Source organism: Lemur catta, chromosome 2, assembly GCF_020740605.2.
Source record: "Lemur catta isolate mLemCat1 chromosome 2, mLemCat1.pri, whole genome shotgun sequence".
In the NCBI taxonomy this organism is placed as follows: Eukaryota; Metazoa; Chordata; class Mammalia; order Primates; family Lemuridae; genus Lemur; species Lemur catta.
This window is the reverse complement of record NC_059129.1, coordinates 132,574,454-132,599,645: the sequence shown is the minus strand read 5'-3', so window position 1 is coordinate 132,599,645 and position 25,192 is coordinate 132,574,454. Positions and strand designations below refer to the sequence as shown.

Genomic DNA, 25,192 nt, shown 5'->3' with positions numbered 1-25,192 from the left:
AATATATCACAAAATCACAGGGCTGGAAAGAACCTTACAAAATTGTCTAGTCTATTCCCTGGCTTCCAGACAAGCCAACCATTCCAAACAGATGAGAGCTAACCTATATTTTAGAGGAGAAGGATGACTTTGTCTTTAACCCCTTCTGGATCTAACAATCTATACACTGTAAATTATCATTGATTTTCAATCCAAATGATTCCATTCACAGTCACAATTGAATTTTACTTTTTTATGTTTGCTCCTTATAGGAAACAAAGTATTAATAGTTCATCCATGCAAAATCTCATGGCATATTTAAATATTATATTTTGTGTTCTCTCCTCCAGGACATTCCTGAACATCCTAACGTCTAATCCGTTAGTTACTAATGTCTTGCTTTCTCTCAGTTGTTGGCACCCTCTCCAGCAGTGGGAACTTGAATCTAGCAACTGTGTTTTATGAGGCATCTGAGAACTGAGCATAATTTCCACATCTATGAATATTTAAGTATAATCTGATAAGCAGGCCTTAAAAGTTAGATTCAAAAGAAAATCAAATTTAATAATTCTCATAAAACTGCAATAACATGGGCTGTTTATTTATCTGTAACTTTCTTTCAGGTAGTTAAAAGGGCATCACCAGCCTAATCATATTTGCTCTTCAGTCAAGCAGGGAAACCAAAGAGAACTTGTCCTTATTAAACAAAGTTACGCATAGAATGCAATAACCTTAAATGCCACCAGAGATAATTTTTTCTACAGAGAGCCTGCTACAGAACCTACAAGGGGTAACCTCAAAATAATTTTTGCTGATTGGTAAAAACTATTTAACTATTGGTACTGGTAATGACTATTTAAACTTGGTACTTAGAGACTCTTTAATGGCAGTTTCAGGGGAACAGGCATTTTGATCTTTATGTAATGGAAGACACTAAATATACTGACACTGACTTTAGAGCAAGTCCTGTCAACTTTGTTACTGTCTTACAATAGTCCCACTTTCTCCCCAAGATAAAGGAGAGATATGGGATTGGAAAATTAGGAGTGAGAGTCCCTCGGTTTATGAGGTTCTGAATGTCTTAAAGGTGAGGATTATGTCCAGAAGAAATAGGCATGGGTGGAAATTTTCATAATTATGATCTCAACCTGATGTGAACCCTGTGCCCTGTTTATTCCCCACACTCATGTACGATTCATTGGGTTGCTGCTCATCCTAAGTATCTAAGGGCACAGAAGCAAGTTTTTGAGACCAGGCTGACAAACTTGACCTTGCAAAATGACAGTGAGGACCCTATGCCTAACCTTTCTGCATTAGCAAAGCACCTCCATGGAGACTGTCACCCTACCTTGTATAGGTGTACAAAGTAAAATCAGCCTTCATGGCTTCCTAGTATAGGACAGCACTCCTGACCAGCCATCAGCATGTCCACTGTATGGCTCAGGTACATTAGGGGAAAATTGTTCCTGCAAAGTGGAGTAATTCTTTTCTTAGAACTGAACACTCCAAATGCTGCTCTGGAAGCCAAAGATCCTCTGAGTTTACCGTAACAGGTAAACTCGTATCTCCCATCAACCAACCAGATTCCTGGCCCAAAGAACACTTTCTCTTCACTATAACCATAAAAATTTAGGACACTAGTGAGAAAATGCAGAGGAAAAAAATATTAAAAGAAAATTTTCTCATTTTGACTGAGAAGGTGCTGGCATTATTTATAGCTCAGTGGTGTAACTATTTGAGATGTATGTATTGATAATTTTAGCTAAATAGACAATGACAAGTACACACTGTCCTGCGTCGGTCCTAATAAAAGTATCTCTTCAGTGAGACTTCCTGGTTTATAGTCCCTGCAGAAGCCTTAACTTCAATTTACTTCCATGGTTTGGCAAAAATACAGCATGAAATTGAAACTCTGATCTTCATTTGCAGTAGTTTGAAGGATGTCCAGTGAAGCATCCACTAATTACACAAATGAGTTGAAGCAACATACAATTTAACAATGGGAAGAGTCAACTTACTTGTTCATTTTTAGTAAGCCTGGTTTTGTTGTGAATGTCTGATGTGACCAAATTGAATCCGTGCTTCTCTGACAAGATTCTCAGAAGCAAGACCACAGTACGGCTCCCGCATTTGCCTACTCTGTTATACACCACCTGGCTTGGGAAAGGTAGTACCTGGGAAAAGAACAAGAAAACAAGCATGAAACGTCCGTGTGAAAATATTTATGATGCTTCCCTCAATTTCAGAACAATAAACACTCGATAAATTTAAATGAAAAGGGTCTATATTGGGTTAATGAAAGGACAGAAGTGATGAACCAGTGTTAATCTTTATGGTATAACTGGAGAAAAATGCTGGTCTTGTTGTCTGTCTGCACTGGTACCTAACACAGACAGTATTTCGTGCAATCTATAAGATCAATTATGAAGCTTCTTTTGTTTCTTCTTAGGAACAAAATATATAAATATGTGCTTTAATGACAATGGTTTTTGCCAAGTTATATTATGCTTTATCAGAACAACTTAATTTGTAGAGTGATCAAGGAAAAATACAATAATTAAAAACACTGGGATATAATTCACATGCTATAAAATTCACTCTTTTAAAACATACAATTCAATGGTTTTTAGTATATTCATAAAGTTTGCAACCACCACCACTATCTAATTCCAGAACATTTTCATCACCTCAAAAGAAACCCTGTGCCCATTAGGAGTCACTTCCCATTTCCACCATCATCCCGGCCCTGGAAACCATGTATTTACTTTGTGTCTCTGTGATTTTGCCTGTAGGATTCTGGGCATTTCATATGAATGAAATCACAGTGTGTGGCCTTTGTATCTGGCCTTTTTTACTCAGCATAATGTTTTCCAGGTTCATCCATGTTGTAGTATGAATCCATACTTCATTCCTTCATATGGCTCCATATTACATTGTATAGATACACCACGTTTTGTTTATGCTTTCCTCAGTTGATGATCATGGATTAAGTGGATTATTTCCACTTTTTGGCCACTATGAATAATGCTGCTGTGAACATTCATACACAAGTTTTTGTGTGGACATGCTTTTGATTCTCTCAGGTATATACCTAAGTGTGAAATTGCTGGATCGTATGGTGGCTCTATGTTTAATTTTTGAAAGAACTGCCAAACTGCTTTCAATACAGCTGCACTATTTTATATTCCTACCAGCAATGTATAGGGTTCCCATTTCTCCACATCCTTGCCAATATGTGTTATTGCCTTTTTTTGTTTATCATAGCCATCCTAGTGGGTGTGAAGTGGTATTCACTGTGGTTTTGATTTGCATTTCTCTTATGACTAATGATGTTGAACATTTCTTCATGTGCTTATTGGCCATTTGTATATTTTCTTTGGAGAAATTTCCATTTGAATCCATCGCTCATTTTAAAATTGCTTTTCTATTGCTGGGTTTTAAGAGTTCTATATATATTCTGGATTTGCAAATACATGATTTGCAAGTATTTTTTCCCATTCTGTAGGTCGTCTTTCACTTTTTTGATAGTGTCTTTTGAAGGACAAAAGTTTTTAATTTTGGGCTGGGTGTGGTGGCTCATACCTGTAATCCTAGCACTTTGAGAGGCTTAGGCAGGAGATTTGGTTGAGGCCAGGAGTTTGAGATCAGCCTAAGCAACACAGTGAGACCCCCGTCTCTACAAAAACTAGAAGAAAATTAGCCGGGTATGTTAGTACATGCCTGTAGTCCCAGCTACTTGGTAGGCTGAGGCAGGAGGATCACTTTAGCTCAGGAGTTTGAGTTTGCAGTGAGCTATGATGATGCAGTGCACTCTAGCCCAGGCAACAGAGCGAAACCCTGTCTGAAAAAAAAAGTGTGTTTAATTTTAATGTACTCCAATTTATCTAATTTTTCTTTGGTTAATTGTATTTTTTGTGTCACAGCTGAGAAACTATTAACTAATCCAAGATCATGAAGATATACACTTATGTGTTCTCCTAAGAGTTTTATACTTTTAGTTCTAATATTTAGGTCTTTGATCCATTTTGAGTTAATTTCAGGTATGGTATAAGCTAATGGTCTAACTTCATTCTTTTGCATGTAGATATCCAATTGTCCCAGCACCATTTGTTGAAAAGATTATTCTTTCCCCATTTAACTGTTTGGTACTGTTGTAAAAAACCCACTAATCATAAATGTATTTGTGGTTATTATTATTTCTGGATTCACAATTCTGTAGTACTGATCGATTTATACTTAGTATAAATTCTAAGTATAGTTTATCCTTATGCAACTACCATACAGTCTTGATTATTATGGCTTTATTATAAGTTTTGACATTGTGAAGGGTGAGTCCCTCCAACTTTGTTCTTTTTCAAGACTGTTTTGGTTATTCTGGGTTCTTTGCATTTCTATATGAATTTTAGGATCAGCTTGCCAATATCTGTAAAAAAAAAAAAAAGCAATGGAGACTTTGATAAAAATTGAACTGAATCTGTAGATCAATTTGAAGACTATTGTCACTTTAATAATATTAAGTCTTCCAATCTATGAACATAGAATGTCTTTCTCCTTAATTAGTTCTCCTTTAATTTGTTTCATTGATGTTTTATAGTTTTCAATGTCCAAGCCTTATACTCCTTTGTTGAATTTATTCTTTATGATGTTACATTATTTTCTTAATTTCATTTTTGGACTGATTGGTAGAAATACAATTGATTTTTCTATATTACTCTTATATTCTTCAATCTTGCTGAGCTCATTTATTAGCTCTAATAATTTCTGTGTGTGGATTCCTTAGGATTTTCTATTAATAAGATCATGTCATCTGCAAACAGATGGTTTTACTTTATCCTTTCCAGTATGGATGCCTTTTCTTTTTCTTTTCTAATTGCCTAGTGATAATGATTTTGATATACTAAGAAGCTATTATGAAAAGCATCTATGATTAAATATTTATATCCTCAATAAAGATGTTATTTCCATTTGCAATGCTCAGCATTGACTGGCTAGCAAATGATAACCAAAGGATTCCTTCATTAAGCACAATACCCATAACAGAAAGTCATAAAAAAGCTCAAAACTAAAGAATAAAGTACAGCATAAAACTATACCCCAAACCTGCCTTAAGGAATGCCATTTGAATTTTTACCTTTGTAATTATAGGTGAACTTCTTTTCCTGAAATATTTTATATGCAGGGTAGCATTTTATAAGTTTAGAGCTTAAAGGGTAATTGTCATTGGAGTAAAACATAATGTCAATATCACTCATGTAGCAACCAGTCTTGTGCCATTTTGATATAATTCTTCCACTCTGTATTCTTTCCTTCTAAGTAATACCCTGTTCCTTTAGGCCCAGTCAGTATCTTCCATTTTGTGTCCTCACGGTGCCTAGATGGTGCTTTGTCCATAGAGGGCCTCAGCAGACATTGAGTGATTCTTGACTGCTCTGAGGGGTTTAATGTGCTATTTAACACTAATGAACATAACGATCTGGATAAAATGGGAAACCAAGAGAATCTTCAATACAGCTGATCTTTCTAGCCAAGTGCTAATAAAAGTCATCAGGGTAAATAAAAAGATAGCCATTATAATAGGTCACTTTTACTTATGGTCTAATCTGTGAGAACTCCAAAAGTCTATTCTCTGCCCACTACTGCAGTTCGGATAGTCAGAGATGTTCTTAGCTATTTAATATAAGGTTATGATCCAAAAAGATTGAACTAGGCTTCATGTTTAATCTAATGATATGAATAACATTTGTAAGTTGGACTTTCCATTACAACCAGGCTGGGGTATGGACTATGGTTGTGACAAAGCTGCCAACATGAAGTTTAAGTCCTCCATAGAAACAAACTGTTCAACAACTGGGATGGATGCGTTTTTCCTGTATTTTACTGGAAGAGTGCAGGTACATCTTAGAAGGTTTAAATGAATACCTGAGGCAATTGACTCAAAAACTTAGGTGAAATCACTTAATTTCTCCTGAATTGCTTGGGTAATTGACACAGTAGCAGGCTTAGTATCTATCTTACTCTTTTTACTAATAACTGAAGATGTTATTTACCTTTGGGTTATTGATTAATTCATTTTTTATAAGATGTTAATTACAGTTTTTTGATTAGTCTTGTGGGAAGCTCTCAACTAGTGGTTATAAATATTGATTACTTAAAAAGAACACTTAGATAAGAACAAAAATTCCTGCATTATTCCTGCAGCTATACTTACAATAATAATTTATGGAAAAGGAGAGTGTGACATCCCCACCATGATTCCATTTCTATCATTTCTCTAAACACCAATCTGCACCTACATGCTATGAACATAGAGCTGGGAAATGCGTTTTCACATAAAGTTTCTGGAGTCAGTCTTTTAAAGACACATCATACACCACCACAAACAAACCTCTCTCAAATTTAGGGTGGGGCTCTGAAGTCATTTTCTAAAAGAATTTATGTAATGCACTGAAAATTGGCAAATTAGGCTGGCCAAATCATCACAGTGGTCCAATCATCACGTTGGATACGGTTTTAAATTGAACAACAGAAGCTGATTCATTCTGCCCTTGGTAGAACTACAGATTTGCTTCTCAAGGTCTGCTTTAAAAATCATTGTTACCTTTTATTTGAAGTGTACTTTCTGGAAGGATGGAGAAAAAAGGGACTGATGCTTATGAAGGGCTGACCCGGTGCTGTGTAAACCCTCTTAATCCTTGCTAACAATGTAGAATCAAATAGTTGTCTTTTACTCTAGCTGTGCATTTCTCTAAGAGTTTGAATTATCAAATGGCTTAAATAAGCATCACTAGTAGCATCCAAGTGACTTCCCTGTTGCCTCCGTCTTCATAACATCACAGTTTCACAGAATGGGGTTTGAGGTCCAGAGGCAATTTAGAATAATCCATCCATTCAAATCCCCCCATCTCTCTCTGTCACCCCCACCTCCTGCCCGAACTGTGTTCGACTTGGCTAGAACTTTCCTTTATATTGTCACTTCGTCCTCTCAAACTCCCTGTGAGGTAGATGTTATAATTATTTTAGATGAGTACACTGAGGCCCAGAGAGATGATCTGACATTTTCAAGGTCACAAAGCCAAAAAAAGTAGCACATGATGCTAGCCCAGCTCTCAGCTCTCCTGATCCCTAAAATGACATTCCCTTTAACATACAACAGCAAATGGTGAAAAGAATTTTTAGTTTGACTTCTGTGACAGAGATATTATTTCCTTTTTTACGTCTTGCATGTATCCAACTTCGTTAAATACGCCATTTTTCAACAGTTAACTATCACAACCAGTATCGTCAGCCATTACTCAGCCGTTACTCAAACCCCGGCAATGCTTGAGTGGAACCGACAGGAGTGGATTAGCCTCTCTCTGCTTCCTGAGGACTCAATCCAGCAAGCCGATGGAAGCCTGAGTGTCAGCGCAGCTAATGGGAGAAAAAGGCAGCAAGACGGACTTTTCCCTCCCCTCCTCCCCCTAATATATCATAGAGCAGTCATAGCAGACAGCTGCCTCAGATACTGTGAACTGCTTCCACCAGGAAAGGGAAAAAACAGGAAGCAGTAAATTACAGGAAAATTTACATGAAATCCTAAATGCACTTGGAATGTCTATCAAGACAAGCAAATATCCACAAATGATAAACTTAATGACTGTGAAAAGACTTTTAAAGGCCTCGGAAGATCAACTTCAAAATCCTCATTTTCCTCAAGAGATATCTTTCAATTGTTAGGCAGAGAACTCCATCCTCCACTTTCATGTTCCTATTATCATTTGCACACAGATCCTGAACACTTACTTTTCCTTCGGGTTCCCTGTAGAGAAGAATACACCAACCCCCCAACACCAGCCCCCAAGTGGTTCTTCATTCTGATAACGATGGTTATATGAATGTTATGTCTGTGGTTTCTATTTTATGGCCAATTTGTAAAAGTGAAGGGGCCTCCAAAATATTTCACTGTATGAATTATATATTTTTATGCTGCTTGCCTTGTAAGTTCTGCAAATGCCACAAATCCCCGGAGACTGACAGGCTTGTGCAGAGCATGCCAAATAAACAGAAGTCTTTCCAAAATCTTGAGCACAACAGTAACCACTAGCAGATGACATACACGCGTCCAATGGCTTATCTCTCATTTGAAATGGGAGGGGAGAAAGAAGACTTTCTAGGTAAAAAAACAAACTTGGTCTGGAGCAAGACTTTCATAGTCTATGAAACGCTGAGTCTAGAGGACTCTTCTGGGGATTGGGACTGTTGGAGCAATTAACATCAATGCTGCTTTTAAGTCTTTGCAAAATGGTATTTATAATAACACAGTATTTTACAAGGTATGGTTCCCAAATGGCTGTATATTCAAATTCCCCATGGGACTTTTAAAAATACAGATTTCTGGGCCCCACTCTAAGACCAACTGAATCAGAAAAGCCACAGTAAGGGCCAGGAGTCTAGCTCTAAAAAGCTCCCCAGGGGCCTCGGCCTCCATGATGCATTTGAGGAAGTGCTGTGGTACAGACTCCCAGCTTTCCATGTTAAGCGGCTGAACGGGTCCTTGCAGCCTTCGGAAGGATTAAGGTGGGGGAGAGGGCTGCCTGCACGATCCTGGAGGGGAGTCTGTGCATGGGGCACTGTTGTGTCTTCCTTGGGTCTCATCAGCATGTGAATGGCCTTCCCCTACATTTAACAGTAACGATTAACCTGATGAATATGCTCATGCCACAGTAAACGCCCACTCACCCAGACTGGTTAGAGAACCGGAGTGCTGGCTGACCAAATGTGTAGGTTAACTGAAATGTACACTGAACATTGTCAAAGCATCAGACCCTTAGCACTAATATTCTATGGAATACAAACTAACTTTCCTTGATGAATAAAATTGCATTTGGTGACTTCACAGTACCTCTGTTTCATGGTTCATCACACCAGCGGTGGGAGGAGTCACAGCCAGGCCTAAAATAAAGGACAGTTCTGCCACTCACTGTCCACATGGCTGTGAGCAGTTCAAATCCATTCAGCTAATCCCCTTTTAAAGTTTCCTAGCACACTGTGGTGCTAAGAGCCAGCCACTCCACACCCTTGAGCCTCAGTATCCACATCCGTAAAAGAGGACGGTTAGGGTATAACCCAATAAATGATGTTCCCTTCTGAAGCTATTAAATTATTAATTTTAATCTACTACACTGTTACCAAGACATAATGTGGAAATGCCTTAAAAACTAAAACTAGATTTTACCATGTCTCCTTGTGAAATATATTCATAAAACAAAAAGAAAAAAATAAAAGTTCCAGTAATTTGTGCTAATAACATGGGGTTTCCAGCTACTTGGGCATTCCTGGTTCTGTTTTGGAACGCTCGCATTTCTGTAGCTGCCCTATTTTTGTTTGGCCTTGTCACATAATAAATCTGCCTTTATCTTCCTTTTATATTTCTCTTCCTTTCCACAGTTTTAATCACTTTGAGCTCCCTGCTCTCAGGACTGTCACCAGAGCCTCCCGGAAGTCACTGGCCTTTGCCCATCAAGCCATCTGAGGTCCTCTGCCAGATGGACCTGTTTTCTAATCACCATCATCTCCCCTGCCCCCTGGGTGCCTTTCCTCCATTCTAGAGGAGACACACAAGACCCGTTTAAGAATCCTACTTCCCCTCATTGCAATCCCCCTGAATAGAGGGCTCTTCCCATCTACAACTCTCCAAAGACACTCCTGCATGTTTCTAATTATTCATACCCATCTCTTCAAGGGGCCACAGCAAATCTGAACCTTCTGCTTTCTCCTTTTCCTTTGCTCCTACTTGAAGCTGGTCCACATCTAATGCCATCTACAGAAAGATAAATATGGCCATAAATCCGTTCTAGGTCCAGCTGGGCCTATCTGTTATGTGCACAGTGGATATTAATAAAAAATATATGTCTATTAATAGACAGACTATTGGGATGAAAATACTATTAAATGTTGTAGAACCAATGCTGTCCCATTTATTATTATAAAGGATGCACTTTCATTTGTCTCCTAAAACTATAAGGGAAGTTTATCAATTTTTTCTTAACACTAACTATGTTTTGAAACATCTCATTTGCCGTTACATGAGAAAAAGTATGGCGAAGTAGGTGCCCTGGACTAAAAATCAGGAAACTCTGGCCTTCCCCTTTGGCTTTATCACTCTGAGTAGCTGAATGACCTTAAACAAATGACCTTGAACAACTTCTCTGGGTCAAAGTTTCCCCAAATATAAAATGAGGGTACTGAACCCAGTGACTCGACTCTAAAGCTGCCTTCCTGTCTGCATCTCATGATGTTAAGAAAGGGCTGCACAATACCTGTAGGCATTCGGGGGTTATCTGAATGGCATCCCGCACTTCTAAATATTCATTCCATTCTGTGTATGTAATGTCCTTTCATCTCCGTATTGTACAACATCATTATGCTATTCCCAGGAACATAATACTCTGCATACTGTATCAGATTCCTCATACAAAGAAGCAATTTTCACAGGGAGCCAGAAATAATTTTTTGGATGTGATGATTAAACTACCATAGTTGGAACTCTAAAGTATTCTTCAGGGGGGAAAAAACAAACAAACCAACCTTCCGATTTGATTAAAAATTCCTATTTCAGGTGACATTGGGTGAATGCTATCAATGACATGGGCAAAAAGATGGATGTTTTCAAGTTTCAAATTAACAAATGCAAATAGAATACACATATTCAGAAAGGCAGACTCACTTTTAATTCTGCAACACTCTTTATGCTTCTTTCTCTGATCAGTACACAAATCACGGACAAAAAGCAGTCCATAAACTGGGTATCTCATTACCCCAGAATGTTATGTTTTCTAAAATTCAAACCTCAATTCAGTCCATAGGAAACTGAGTCCATGGAATACTTGAATGTTTGACAGGAAAGAGAAATGAAGTTCATGGACCTCATGCTCAGTGAAACACGAGCAGCACAGGGAGAGCGGAAGTTTGAGAGGCCAACCCATCCTGAAGGAACATTTCCAAGTGTTCGCCTGGGACTTAGTCTTGCTTTTGCATACATATGGTGGCCTCATTGCACTCATGCTTTGCAGCTTCTGTCCATGTTTCTAAGAGCCCTTTAAACGTCTCTATGGTTTTTATAATCAAAATTAAATGGAGAAACCCATATGGGTTTGACAGTCCTGTTTAATGTCATCTTCCTGTGTACGTGTGTGTATACATGTGTATGTGCCTTGTATGTTTTATTGAGCACAAAGACATTATAAGTAATATTGTTCAAGTCAAATCTGAATTCTAACCATTTCTGGCACTTTCTTATATGCTAGGTATTCAGTGATCCAAAAGTCCTTATTAAACAAAACTCTGGGACAAGAGTTATAGGGTTCTCTAATTAGTTCTAGAGCCAGGTTGTTCCATTTTTAGTATTGATCAATTCAACTGGCTTTTTACACTAACATTTAGACCAGAATATGGAATTATGAAAATGTACTTGGATACATAATCTTCCCACCAGTTAGTTTTACTCTCCATTCAGATCTATAACACATCTCCTCTTAATCACATACAATTTCAAGTGCATAGACACTTTAGTTTATATAGACTTTTAAGATGTAAGAGTCTAAAGTTAAATTTTATCTCCTTATATTTATCCTCTTTGTTTTAGTTAAGAATTTACACTCTTATCCCAATCTAAAAACCCATTTTTATCATGCAAATGGAAGCGAAGTGTTGATTATTGATTAGAGGTTTCATGATTTATAGCAGGTATTGTTAGCATGAGCCAATGATTCAATTTAGAACAGTCTCCTCTGGATGTTAGGGGGGAAAGAGTCAATTATTCTCCTTATGAACCTCAGAAGAAAAACTTGCCCTCATTGTAAATAGTATAAAAGCTGGGGAACAGGCACACTTGGCTGCCAATACTCCTCTCTCCCATCAAAGTACTGTGTAAAGATTTTAAGACCAAGAGCTTAGATACACTGTTCCTTGTGAATCATATCATTATTTTCCATTTGAAACATCTGAATCAAATTTTAGTTTCCTGCGTGTGAATTTGTAGCAAGAAACTTATTCTTGGACTCAAATGATCATTGTTTGAATTCCTTAGCTGAGTTTAAGGCTTTTATAACATAACCCACAATTTAAAATGGTGTGGCAGACTAGCACAGTAATAGCCCCCAACCAATCACACCTCTCTGCATCCCTGCACAGTGTAACCTCCTTCCACACAGACCGCCAGACTGGCCACGTCACTTGCTTTGGCTAAGAAGACCTTAAGTGCAACGCAAGCAGAAGCTTGAAAACAGTGTGCACACCGGGACTTGACCTTTCTCTTTGTCAAAGTACATCTACTAAATTCTTATTGATTTACATTAATAAGGAATTTTCTAGTCCTCCATGTTTGATTTGGCTGTGCAGAATTGGCTTCTTAGAATTTTTCACATTCATGTGTGTGTGTGTGTGTGTGTGTGTGTGTGTGTGTGTGTGTGTGTTTGTGCGCTATGTGTGATATGCAAAGAAAATGCACCACGTAAAATTCATCAACTCTCTAGGCTAGTGTTGCCCTTCATATACACTGGGCACAGAAAGATGGAAGAAAAATTGAGGAGTTGCAGCATCAAAAAACAACTGGTTTGAACATGATTAAAGGACTCACATGACTGCTTTATGTCATATCTCCATACATTAATCAGAGGATGCTTTTGCCTGTAGGTAACAGCAAATCCAACCCAATTCAAACAATAAAGAAAATATATTTTCTAACAGATAAAGGAACATATTCTAAATAAAAGGAATATATTCTCTTACAAAACAGAAGTCCTTCGGTATGGAGGTTTTAGGGTTCGTTCCATATTTTTGTTCCATCTTGCTCTGCCATCCTAGTATGTCAGCATTATCCTCAGACTAGCTTTCCTCGTGTTTCATGATGGCTGCTGTGATTCCAGCCATCCCATGCAGAATGACAAAGTCCAGGGGAAGAAGAGACTGTCTTTCCCGGGTGCTTCCTTTAAGATCTGAAAATCTTACCTAAAAGGTCCTGAGAAAGTTTCCCATGTTCGCTTGGCCCAGTCTAAACTACCAACGCACATCTCAACTAACCAGTAGCAAAGGAAATGAGACAACCAAGACAGACTAAGCAGAATTTGCCTGTGAGCTGGGGATGGGATTGGCTTCCCCTTAGGAAAAACTTGAACAAAGTCAGATTTCTGCTACAGAGAAGGAGGCTGTGGAGGACAGATATGGGGTGAACAATGAATAGGATCTGCCGTACTGCACCACTCAAAGGCCTTCTTCACGATTCTTCCAATACCCATTTACCTTCCTTCCTCATCTATAGAAAACGGAGTAAGAGCAGCAGACACCATTCTCAGCACGTGACAAGGGTCTATTTGCTGGCTGTTTCCTAGCTGTATTCCCACAGCTTCTCCCTGCTTTAGGCATAGATTTGCTGAAAGCTGGAGAAGAGGAGAGATGAAAAACATTCCCCTTCTACATAAAATGACATCTCCTCCCACACAGAGGAATGAGATGGAGAATAAGAAACAAGGTGAACTTGAGCTGGAAGATTAACTTCACACAAGACTCCAGAATTCATAAAGTATTTTTAGCTAGCGATGGTAATAAGACATTTAAATTGCTCTCAGATGAAACTGTGTCATACTGCCTGCATGTTGGGGGCCTGTTTCAAGTACACCCTTTTCATAAAGGAATTAATTTTGAACAAACGTGGCGTGGAATCCAGACCCCATCCATCTGCATGGATCTGACTGTGGAAAGCCCTTTTTCCACGGTATCTGTAAGGCTGGGTTTTGTTTTTACTTGTTCCTTGGTCCCGAGTAGACAGCTTTTTTGGAAATCTCCACCAAGATGGATGAAGGACTCCATTTCCCTTAGGGAACTGTGTTCACATTTGGGCTATCACACAGTGGCAGATAAAAGAAATCATCGTTCAAAAAATATTTTTATGAAACAGATATAAATATTTGCCATACCTCAGGATTTTGCTATCTAATAGAAAGAGGAAAAGAGAGTGCGGTTGTGTGTGGGTCGTGTATCTGCGGATCCGCCGCTGTGACTGCGGACGGTTTGCTAAGCCCATTAGTGCCCTCGGCCAAGACTCAACACCACTGTCATGTCCCGCTACCTGTGCCCCCACCCCAACATGTCTCTGTCAGGAACGTGGTGGATGACATCCTACCTGAAGCTTTCTGGTGTGAATGTGGTCGTTATGGTCCTAGAGCTGAAGTGTATGTTCCACTTGATTTCTACGTTCGCTGTTCAAGAGGATTTGCTTATGTTCAGTGTCCTTTCGTCAGATGGCTGATTAGGGAGCGGGGGTGAAGTTTGAAATTCAAGTTTATAGAATGTAAAGCTGTACAGTTACAGTGACTCCAAAGAGAAAGCATAAAAGAACTTTTTGGCAAGCAGACAAACCAAAGACCTCTTAATGATCCGGCTTGAAGAGAAGGGAATTTGGGAAAAGAAAAAATAAAGAAAGGCTGGAGGAAGGACAAGCCTAATAGGAAACAAAGCCTCACTTTATCTACAAAGGGGGGCGAAGGTTGTTTTACAAAGTCACAGATATAGCCACCTGTCACATTTGGCCAAGCATCTCACGACAAGTCCTTCTGACAAGCGTTTAAAGAGTTAAAGGTCAAGATGAAACTGAATGATAGCTAAGATTCAAGGAGCCATACCTCATGTATCCTACAGAATAACTATTTTCCTTTTTTTCTTTTAATGTTTTGTAAGCAGTTAATTTTCGAAATTATTCTGGGTTTGTCTAGTGACAAAACCTGTAACTTGATTTGTGTGGGCCTTTGATGTTGTGATTGTAGTCTTGTAAAAATGCACTCTCTCTTAGATCATCAAGCTAAAGTGTAACAGGATGTAATATTGTTACGATTCCATTTGGCATATTTTGGTTTTGAACCAGATGGTCAGATACCACAGAGCAGCAGGCAGTGCTTTTTGGGGTAGCATGCGTTTCTGGGGTCAAGCCACAAAGCCCTGCTTAAAGGAGAGACAGGTGCATACACACCTGTCGCTCACACACACAGGGGACTACTTAGAAATAGCTCCGGTGGTCTTGTAGGGTCAGATCCATTAGAAATACTGTTTATTTATAGATTTTAAAGTGGCTCCTGGAGACACGTACAAACCCTTAACTTCTGGAACTTAGCTCTGTGAAGCCTGCTGGCTCTGCACTGCTTTAGCACACACGACCAGTTGGCCCTGAATGGGCTGCAGCAGGCCTTCTCCCTGGGTACCTAACGGGTATGTTATCAGGATCTATGGGAAATTGGTCCCTGACCTAGAGTTTCAGGTGACCTTCCTCCGTTCCTCCCTTCAGTGAGACCATCCCCCTGCAACAGCAGAGGTTTGGGCTGTGGACCTCAAGCTGGGAGAAATTCTCACTGCTTAAATTCAGGGGGTCTCTTGAAACGTAAATTAGCGGAGTCCTAGTGTGACTTATGGGGAAAGGCCAAAAGCTACTCCTGCAGGGCCACTGATTAAGGACAGTTGTGGGAATTGGTTGCAAAGCTCTGTTACAGAGAGGATAATAATTATGTCTGGCTTGGTAAATAAAGGTGGCTGTGCATTCTGGCTTATTAAAAAAAAGGAAGGAAGAGGAAAAGAGAAAGACAATTTACAGAACAACAATCATCTTTATAGCTAGACCCATTGGATGGATGAAAAACTTCTGATTTCCCATATCAATGTCAAAAAGTTGGACCTGACTAAGCAATAAGAAAATCCTTGTTAGGAGAGTTTAGTTAAGAGAGGTAAATGTGATAAAGGAAACTACAGTTTAAAATGAGGAGAAGATCCATAAGCTGTAAGGGTCTACTGCTGGCTGCCATTGTGCTGGGGTAGTGGAGTTAAAAGAGAGAAAAAATCCTAGTAACAGGGAGGCTACCCACTTGGGCCAGAATCCGAATGAGGCCGCTGTCCAACCTACATCACTGATGGATATGGGATCATCCTCCACCAGTGACACAAATCAGTCCCCTCCAGGCCTTCACCAGGGACTACATCCTCGAATGGGGAGCCACCAAGTCTGTCAAAGGGCTGGCTGAAGGACAGGATGAGTAAGGAAGATTGTTTGAGGACACAGAATCCATCCCTTTCTCTGTATATTCTAGATTTTTTTTAGTCTTGGACTAGGTTGGGCCACCAAAAAGCTGCCTATTGGGGCATAATTTCTTGGCTCCACCTAGAGCTGCTTTAATTGAGTGATATTTTGGCATTATGTCCTCGGTGGCCATGTAGGGACACTATAAGATAGAGCATCACACAATCCAGTTGTTTTGGGATGGGGATGTCATTGAGCTCACTGTTTTCTAACTTTCTCATTTTTTTCTCCTCTCAGGGTACTTATGTGTGGTGCTTTATATACAATATCTCCATTAATTTATAAAATGACCCCTAAACTATGAGTACAAGTATTCACATATTAAAGATGAAAAGGCTGAAAATTAGAGGGATTAAAGAACTTGTCCAAAGTCAACTGTAGAGCTAGTACTCAAGCCCAAACTCACGCTCTCCAATCCATTGTGCTATCAGAAAAACTAGTATACTTCTGCTTCACAGAAAATGAGAACTGCATAGCCACTTACAGCCCCATTTTTCCTCAGCTACCAGAAAATTCAGAGTAAAAGTTGTTCAGTTACAGCAATTGGTGGTATGATTGTTTCTATGATTCTTGAACTGATCTTGTGACCGATTATGCTAACCTGCTGCACTCATTAGCCTGTAAGGCTTTGGGCAAGCTGAGACCTCAGCGTATTTCTTTGATTTTACCCCCTTCCCTCCCTCCCTCCCTATCTCTCTCTCTACCCTTCTCTTCCCTCCCCCTCCTTCCTTCTTCCTTCTCTATCTCTCTTTTTTTTTCTCTCTCTCTCTCTTTCTTTTTTTTTTTTTTTTTGCCACAATACCTAGCCCAATACACAGCAGGGGTGTAATAACGATTGATTGATGGATCAATTATTACTGTGCTCCAGCATTAATGTCTTAAGTGAATAGTTTACTCTGAAGGTAAATATACACTAATTTTGTATTGTTGGTTGCTTTTTTTCATCCCCGCAGTCTCCCCACCTTTAATACAGACAATCATTATTTTGTTTGTTTGTTTTTGTTTTTGTTTTGAGACAGTCTTGCTCTGTTGCCTGGGCAAGAGTACTGTGATGTCAGCCTAGCTCACAGCAACCTCAAACTCCTGGGCTCAAGCAATCCTCCTGCCTCAGCCTCCTGAGTAGCTGGGACTACAGGCATGCACCCCCATGCCCGGCTAATTTTTTCTATCTTTTTTAGTTGCCCAGCTAATTTTTTTTCTATTTTTAGTAGAGATGTGGTCTCACTCTTGCTCAGGCTGGTCTCAAACTCCTGAGCTCAAGCAATCCTCCCGCCTTGGCCTCCCAGAATGCTAGGATTACAGGCGTCAGCCATCGGGCTGAAAGTCATTTTTTTCAAACCTGTTATGAACTATATAAAATATTTTGAAATGAATCTATGATTTATTTCAAAATGAAAATCTGTGGCAGATTCTGTTTGGTGTCTACCTAATATCTATTTTTCCTGTCTTCCTAATGGAATCGTGGCTTCATTCTAGGTGACAATATGCCTATCTAAAAATATTCACCTTCTTAGACTCACTTGAAGTTGGAGGTGACAGAGTAATCAAGTTTGGGCCATTCATTCAACAAATGAGTGAGATATAAATGGACATTGTTGAGTTGGTCTCTTGGACAATCTTTTAACAATGGACAGTGACCTCTGGCACCCTTTTTCAGTCCCTTGCCTCGACTTTCCATTTCTTTTTCCTTCCTGGAACACAGACGCAATGCCTTGAGGTGCAGAAGCCATCTTGTGACCAGGAGGCAGCAGGCATAGGATCATTCTGCAAGCCAAGACCCACAGGCCAATGAGGACAGAGAAAAAAGAAAAGCGAGAGATCCCCAATGACATTATTGTGCCACTATACCAGAGCTGGACTGCTTATTGCATGAAATTAATAGGCCTCTCTGTCTATTTAGGTCAACAGTCCAGTTTTCTGTTGCTTTCAGTCCAATGCAACTCCAAAGATGGAGATCCTTCCCTTTGTAATTTGCTGGTGATTTTGTTTATTTTAAAAAATTATTAGTCTCTGAGAAAATCAAGTACATTCATGATGAAAAGAGTTCTAGATCTCAAATCATTCCTTTTGGTCCTGTGGTATACTGACATTGCAGTAGCAGCGTTATTAGCTTAAAAATTCTAGATCTGTGATCAAAATATGTCACTGGAAAGGGTCTTATAAAGTATACCCGCTTTCTTCCTTCAAGTACTTTAAAAGTCCGTCATTAAACATTTCTGGGGAAGTTCATGAAATATTTATGGTTGGAATTCAAAGGTAGCTGGATAAGGAGAAATGTTTGTTATAAACATACCGCTGCACTCACAACCCATTTAACTCACTGTAGTGTTTATACTTTCCTCAGTCATAGTAAAACTCTTCTCAGGATGTATATGGTCTACTATAAAAAACCCACTAATTTGCTCAGATGTAAAACTAAAGAATCCTTCATCCCTGTGTCCTTCCCACCCAATTGTAGTGTAAGTGGATTAAATGCAAACTCTACATGCCTTGTCCCTGGAAATTATGTGGTCAATAAACAACTTTTGACCTAGTTGTGTGAGTTGCTCTCAAGGCCAAACTACGTACTTCACTCTGTCATGGGGAGTGATCTCATTCAGAGGGTCACTTGTATCTAAGAGTGGAGATGCAATTTTATTTTTCGGGTATTTATAAACATTTGCTTTGAAGTTTTGGAAGAGTAAAACTTGGTAAGCTTTGACATCAATTGTTTAGAATTATAACTTGGAAACATTCCCTCATTCCCTCCACTGGGCAATATGTTTGCAAACAACCCACACATTGGACATCTTTGGAGAAAATCTACTATAAATTGTAATTTCTTTTTGCTTTTTCTTCTTCCTTTTTTTTAATAGAGAGTTTAAACATCATCGTGAGTTGCAAATCCTTCATTTGCATCTGTCACTTTCTTTTTTTAATTTTTTCTTGTCTGTTGAAAAAGTCTGTGCCTGTTTGGGCCCAAGAATTATAAATTACTCAAACTCAGATTGCTGGAAGCACCTTAAACATCTGCTCCCCTTACACATTCGCTGTCCTGCTTTCATCTGTAGGTTCTTCTGAACTTTCTTTGGGGGTTTGGGGTGGGGACAAGTATTCAGGCCACAAATCAGCCTCTTTCTTTCTTGCTCATATACACAGAGCTCAAGTTCATAGAAATCAGTTGTAAAAATCCGGTTTAGTACATAAGGAACCAAAAAACGAAGGCATATCATGTCAACATATTTTGCACAGCTAATTCCATCAAACATCAGTGAAAGCTCCAGGGTAAAAGCAATGCATCAGTTTCTGCATGAGGAATTCAACATAAACATGATGATCAAAAAATAAGTGGAGACAAGAAATTCTTTGAAAATGCCCCAAAGTAATAGAATCGAGCAGGCACGGTCACGCCTGGCCCTCTTATTTAGACACTCATGCAGTCACGACACCTTCTCTCAGTCCAGCCCCATCCAAGGGGGTACAAACCCTGAGTTCACGCAGCCTGGCTGAGAGAAAGGGGCCCCCACTAGATCGCAGGCCCTGACCCAAAGCCGGGTGCCCTCTCTGGAAGGCAGCTGTGAATTACCCGGAAATGTGCTCCCCAGAAGTCCACCCCATACACGATGGCCCGGGGGAAACGCCGGCTGTTACCCCACATTAACATATTTGGGGAGAAAACTGGGGCAAGGATGTCGCTCAGCTCCGATGCAATGCACAGGAGGGCAGCCAAATTTAAGTGTCACTCTTTTCTCCCCTCACGAGTCAGACAAAACTGTGAAGTTGGCAAGACTGTTCTTGAGTGTCCTCCCCTCCCCTGCCTCATTCCCCAAACTAATACCTACAAACTTCCCACTATGCACCAGAGGATCCAGGGGTAGGCAAGGTGCGGAGGGCCTGCCTTGTAGGGATTTCCGTGTGGAAGGGGCTATGGTAGAGACAGGTACAAGGTGATACGGGGTCAACGAGCAGGAACATCTGGCCCTGAAGTGGGGTAGGCAGGACAGGGGAAGGGCGGGCCATCCCAGAAGGGTCTATACCAGGATCCAGTAAACTTTTACTCTAAAGGGCCAGATAGGAAATATTTTAGGCCTTAGAAGTGACATTTTATGTCATGTATTCTTCTTTGGTTTGATCACAATCCTTTAAAAAATGTAAAAACAAGGCAGGGCATGGTGGCTCATGCCTGTAATCCCAGCACTCTGGGAGGCCGAGGCGGGTGGACCGTTTGAGCTCAGGAGTTTGAGACCAGCCTGAGCAAGAGCGAGACCCCGTCTCTACTAAAAAAAGAGAAAGAAATTATCTGGACAACTAAAAATATGTAAACAAAATTAGCCAGGCATGGTGGTGCATGCCTGTAGTCCCAGCTACTCTGGAGGCTGAGGCAGTAGGATCGCTTAAGCCCAGGAGTTTGAGGTTGCTGTGAACTAGGCTGATGCCATGGCACTCTAACCTGGGCAACAGAGCAAGACTCTGTTTCAAAAAAAAAAAAAAAAACAATTCTTAGCTTGTGGGAGGTACAATACCAGGCTGATTTGGCCTGTGGGCCACAGATTGCTGACCCATCTTCTAGAGGAAATAATACCCATGCCAAGTACCTAAGGATGAGACACAAAATTAACTATTGTTTAATAAGCACTTGGATTTGTCAGGTCTTTTACCAGTTGTGTTATAAAATTCATTTCATTTAATCATTATAATACTATAAAAGAGTTATGGTTATAAGAGGGAAATATTATTATGAATATTATTTACTGATGAGGAAACCAGGGACATTAAATCACTTGTCCAAACTCAGAGCCTAGGGCCCAGCTGAAACAAGAACCCAGGTCCTTCTGGCTTCAACGTGGCCAAGTGCAGGCCAAATACAGCTGCGGAGGTCATGCCCTGACAAAGGTACCTGCAGAGGAGCTGTGAGGGCTAAAGTCCAGACCACGCACCACCAGCCAAGCCCTGACCCTGGGTGAGGAGCTGCACCCAGCCTAAGGATGGAAAGGTGGCCTTCTCCTTGGCACAGAGGTACCACAAACTGACCAAGCCATGTACTTATGAGGCTGTGTCACCTGGGAAAGGAACGGAACCTCTTCCTAACTCATCCAAAGACTATTCTTAGAATTGTAACTATGAATATCTAGGAAGGAACACTAGGGTTCTGCTTAGATCCCTGAAACAAAGAACATGCCAACCCTTCAAATACTGATTTAAAAAATATTGTGTAATCACAGTGAGATACCACCGTACACCCACAGGATGACTGTGATCAAAAAGATGGAGAACAGCAAAGCTGGCGAGGACACAAATGCACTGGAGCCCTCCTGCGTCGTGGGTGGAGTGTAAAGTGGTGCAGCCGCTCTGGAAAACAGTTGGCAGTTCCTCCAAAAATTAAACATAGAGTTACTATAGGACCGCAAAATTCCATTCTAGGTATATACCCAAGATTAGGTCCCACAAAAATCTTGTACACAAATGCTCATAACACCATTATTCATAACAGCCAAAAAGTGGAAACAACACAAATGTCCATGGAATGATGAGCAGATGATTAACATGTGGTATAACCACACAACGGAATAGTATTCTGGCACGTAAAGGAACGACTGATAGCTGGTACGACACGGGTGAACCTTGAAAACAATACACCAAGTAGAAGTCAGATACAAAAGGCTACAAATTGTGTGACTCCATTTATACGAAACACCCCGAATCCTACATGCGAAACCACAGAGACAGAAAGTAGAGCAGCGGTTGCCAGAGGTCGGGGGTCTCGGGGGAAGAGGGAGTGACTGTCAGCGGCACAGAGTGTCTTTCTGGAAAGATGAAAATGCTCTGAAATTGGACAGTGGTGAGAGTTACACAATGTTATGAACACACTAAAAACCACTGAATTGTATACTTTAAAAGGGAGTATTTACTGGTATGTGAATAAAATACCAATTAAAAATCATCGTATACATTTTATCTCTCTTCCCCCACCGTGAGGCTTTCCAGTGGTCTCTGCTCCACTTTCCGTTCATGGCTTTCCTGATGTGAGGTTGCGTTTCTTGTGGCAGGTGTCCTCTGTGCCAGCCCTGGCTGTGATGACACTGGGTGAGGAGGAGGGGGAGGGCGCTGGGCCGTGCTCTGGGCAGAGGTGGCAGCCACACCACTGGAGCACGGGGAGGAGGAGTGGGGCTTGGGTGGGGCAGTGGGGACAGCGAGGTGGAGGGAGACGGGGCTGCAGAAGGCTCCAGACCATGAGGACGGCACTCCACAACTGGGACTGGATGCTGAAGTTCCTCTGTCCCCCTTCTGTGCTCCCACGAGCCACAAGGCTGTCCCAGGCCCGTCCTGCTCAGAGGAAGCTTTTCCACAGCCATCCACCTGGAGTGCTGAAGGCTCGGCGGGGGTCCCTCCTCCCAGGGGTGGGTGGGTTCCAAAAGAGGACCCAAGAGAGGACAATGCTTAACAACAACACCATCCCTTGTTCCTGGTAGGCTGCTAGGCACTGGGGGTCCCTGGAGAGGGAGAACTTCTGTGGTGAGGTCTCAGCTTGGACACCCCATAGGGCTTGAATGCTTTTCACAACAACCCCATAAAACAAAGCACGTACTATACAATGCACAAAATCACTTCGGAAAAGCAAGTTCTGATTTGTGTTGGACCCAAAGATTCACATCTTCTGCAGCTCTGGGGATTTTCCTGCTCACCCATTGGACTTACAATCATTAGTACAGAGCTGGGCACTAAATTATTCTCAACTCCGTAATCTACAAGTATTTAATCTTCCCACAGAGACCGCGTTCCTCCAAGGCAGTAGCTCCATCTTCCTGGATCTTCTCCCTCTCAGGGCAAACGAGGCTGCTCAGCCTCGAGCTCCCGATTGCCAGCCTGGTTGCCACCAGCAATGGGCCATTAATTGGTGTTATTTAAAACTTCCTTGTTAGAACTAATTAATAGACTCATTTTGTGCACTACCAAAAAAAAAAAAATGCCTCTGAGACTTCTGCAAGTAAATGCATCTAATTAACTCTCCAGCCATCTATTTTAGGTGCCAGAAATGCCTAACGAGGAGAGCTTACAAAGTGGTCTGTAACACCTGCTGGTGTGGGCTCACCCAGTGGCTGTTTGTCCTTCTGATACCCCTGATAGGAACATGGCCAAGGCACAAAGGAAGACTTATTAAAAATAACCCAAATGAGTGCTTCCAATCACCATCTCTTAAAGAGTTTTAGTCTCGATTTTAAAACAGCAGGTGAGAAATTACAATGAATTATTTAAAAAAACTAAAGCATACAGAAAAAGCTCAGGAGGGTGGGAAGGGGAGTGAAGAGTGGGCTCCCTCCGACCTGAGGACATCAGAAGAAAGAGGTTGAAGCAGCAGGTGCCCAGAGCACACCTGTGGCCAGAGAGACCACACTGGTGGGAGTGTGGAGGATGGATCAGAGGGGACAAGGAGATCTGCATGATCTCTCTCAAGATGTAACAGCAACTAGAACCAAGAGGCACATGATGTTAACGTGTCCTCTAAAGATCAACATCCAGCATAAGAACCCTAAAAACCGAACAGGATTCACAATGTATTTTAAGCATTTGATGTTCTTCACTCTAATGTGTGAGGAGGTCAGGGTGTGTGGGGGGAACCCCTGTGGCTCCTCTCAGAGTGGCGTGAAACCTCGTGCCATCTGCTTAGCATTTGGCAGGTGGCAGGGCTGAGCTATGGGCCACCCTCCTGACCTCACTTACCAGTCACACCAGCAATATGGGGTGGGCTATCATTGCCCTCAACTGTGGGTGCGGAAACCCTGAAGAGGTTAATAACTAGCCAAGTTCCCCTTGTTAAATTAAATGTGCAGGAGCCCACTGGACTGAGGTTGTCTCTGCACTGAGTTCCCATGTAACAAGCTGCAACCTAACTTAGTATGGATATGAACCCAAACCTCCCTTAGGAATCTAATGTTTGTAGGGGGCTCCTCCCCCTCCCTCCTTGTTAATTTTTTAAATTAACAATAACAAGCATAAAAGCCAATCACAAGCTGCTCTGAGCTTCTGCCACTGCCAGGCTGCCAACTGACCAGAGCATGTCCAGATAAGGAAAGGCTGGGTTATAAGAAATCAGGCCGTTTCCACTCTACTTCCTAGTCTGTAAATACTCATTGACCATGCTTCAGAGCACCTCTCTGAACCTCTGCTGGTTCTGAGGGCTGCCCAATCCATGAATCATTCCTTGCTCAAATAAACTGTTAAATTTAATTTGTTGAAAGTTTTTCTTTTAACAATGTTATGCTAGTAAAAGCAGGTCTTTCAACCTACATCCTCCTAACTCTAGTCCTCTGACTCAAGCTAAACCATTTGAATTCATGACAGTGGTCAAAAATCACCTGGGAACACCCTAGAAAGTCTAAAAGGTTTAACTGACACTCCAGACATAAAAACTAAAGCAAACGTTTAAAAAATAATGACCATAGATTACTTGTCTCATCAAACGAGATAAAATGTTTAGAAGAAAAACACTAAGAAAAAATTGGCACTGAATAACTGTCTTCAAAAGACAAACTATTTTGAAAACTTAGGGGTCCTACACTTTGCCATGAGTACTACGGTACTTTCAGGACAATATTATTAGCCTGATTTCTTCATCATGTAGAAAAACCTTATTTATACCTTCTCCCTGCTGGGCTGTGAACTCACCATGGTGATGAAAGCAGGTATTCATTGTCTCCTATTTGTAGCCCCTGCCACCAGATGTGTCCACACACACATACATGCGCATACACACACACACACACACACACACAAGCGCCTACACTACACACACCATGGAGAGTGAGGGGGGCTCTCACAGCCCTGAGCTGACTCTGACATTTCCCTTGGCTAGGCCAGAGTGGTCTAGGGGAGCAGGAGCTATTACAGTGGTGACCTGGCAAGACCTTTGGTGGCAGCAGCCATGCTGGAAGATGCTCAGCTGCAGAGAGGAGGCTGCGGGACCCCTGACAGCGCTGTTGGAGAGGAGGTGGGGGTAGCCCCTGTGGTGGAGGTATCTGGAGGAGAAAGACACATCCTAATTGGGTGGGAAGAGGTATTTGTATGTAGGGGATGTTGGTTGAATTGGAGACTGAGTATTAAGGAGGCTCAATTTCATTTTTCTGTGGGGAAATCAGAGTA

The 25,192-nt window shown here is 41.0% G+C and overlaps 1 protein-coding gene across 3 annotated transcripts in view; it reads right to left on the bottom strand.

Moving 5' to 3' along the window:
• Nucleotides 1-25,192, bottom strand: part of UST (uronyl 2-sulfotransferase) — a 282,805-nt gene that overhangs the window by 119,445 nt on the left and 138,168 nt on the right. For all 3 annotated transcript variants that reach the window (XM_045544548.1, XM_045544549.1, XM_045544550.1), the window contains exon 3: nt 1,998-2,153. In XM_045544548.1, coding sequence (XP_045400504.1) covers nt 1,998-2,153 — 156 coding nt within the window. The remainder of the gene's footprint in view (nt 1-1,997; nt 2,154-25,192) is intronic.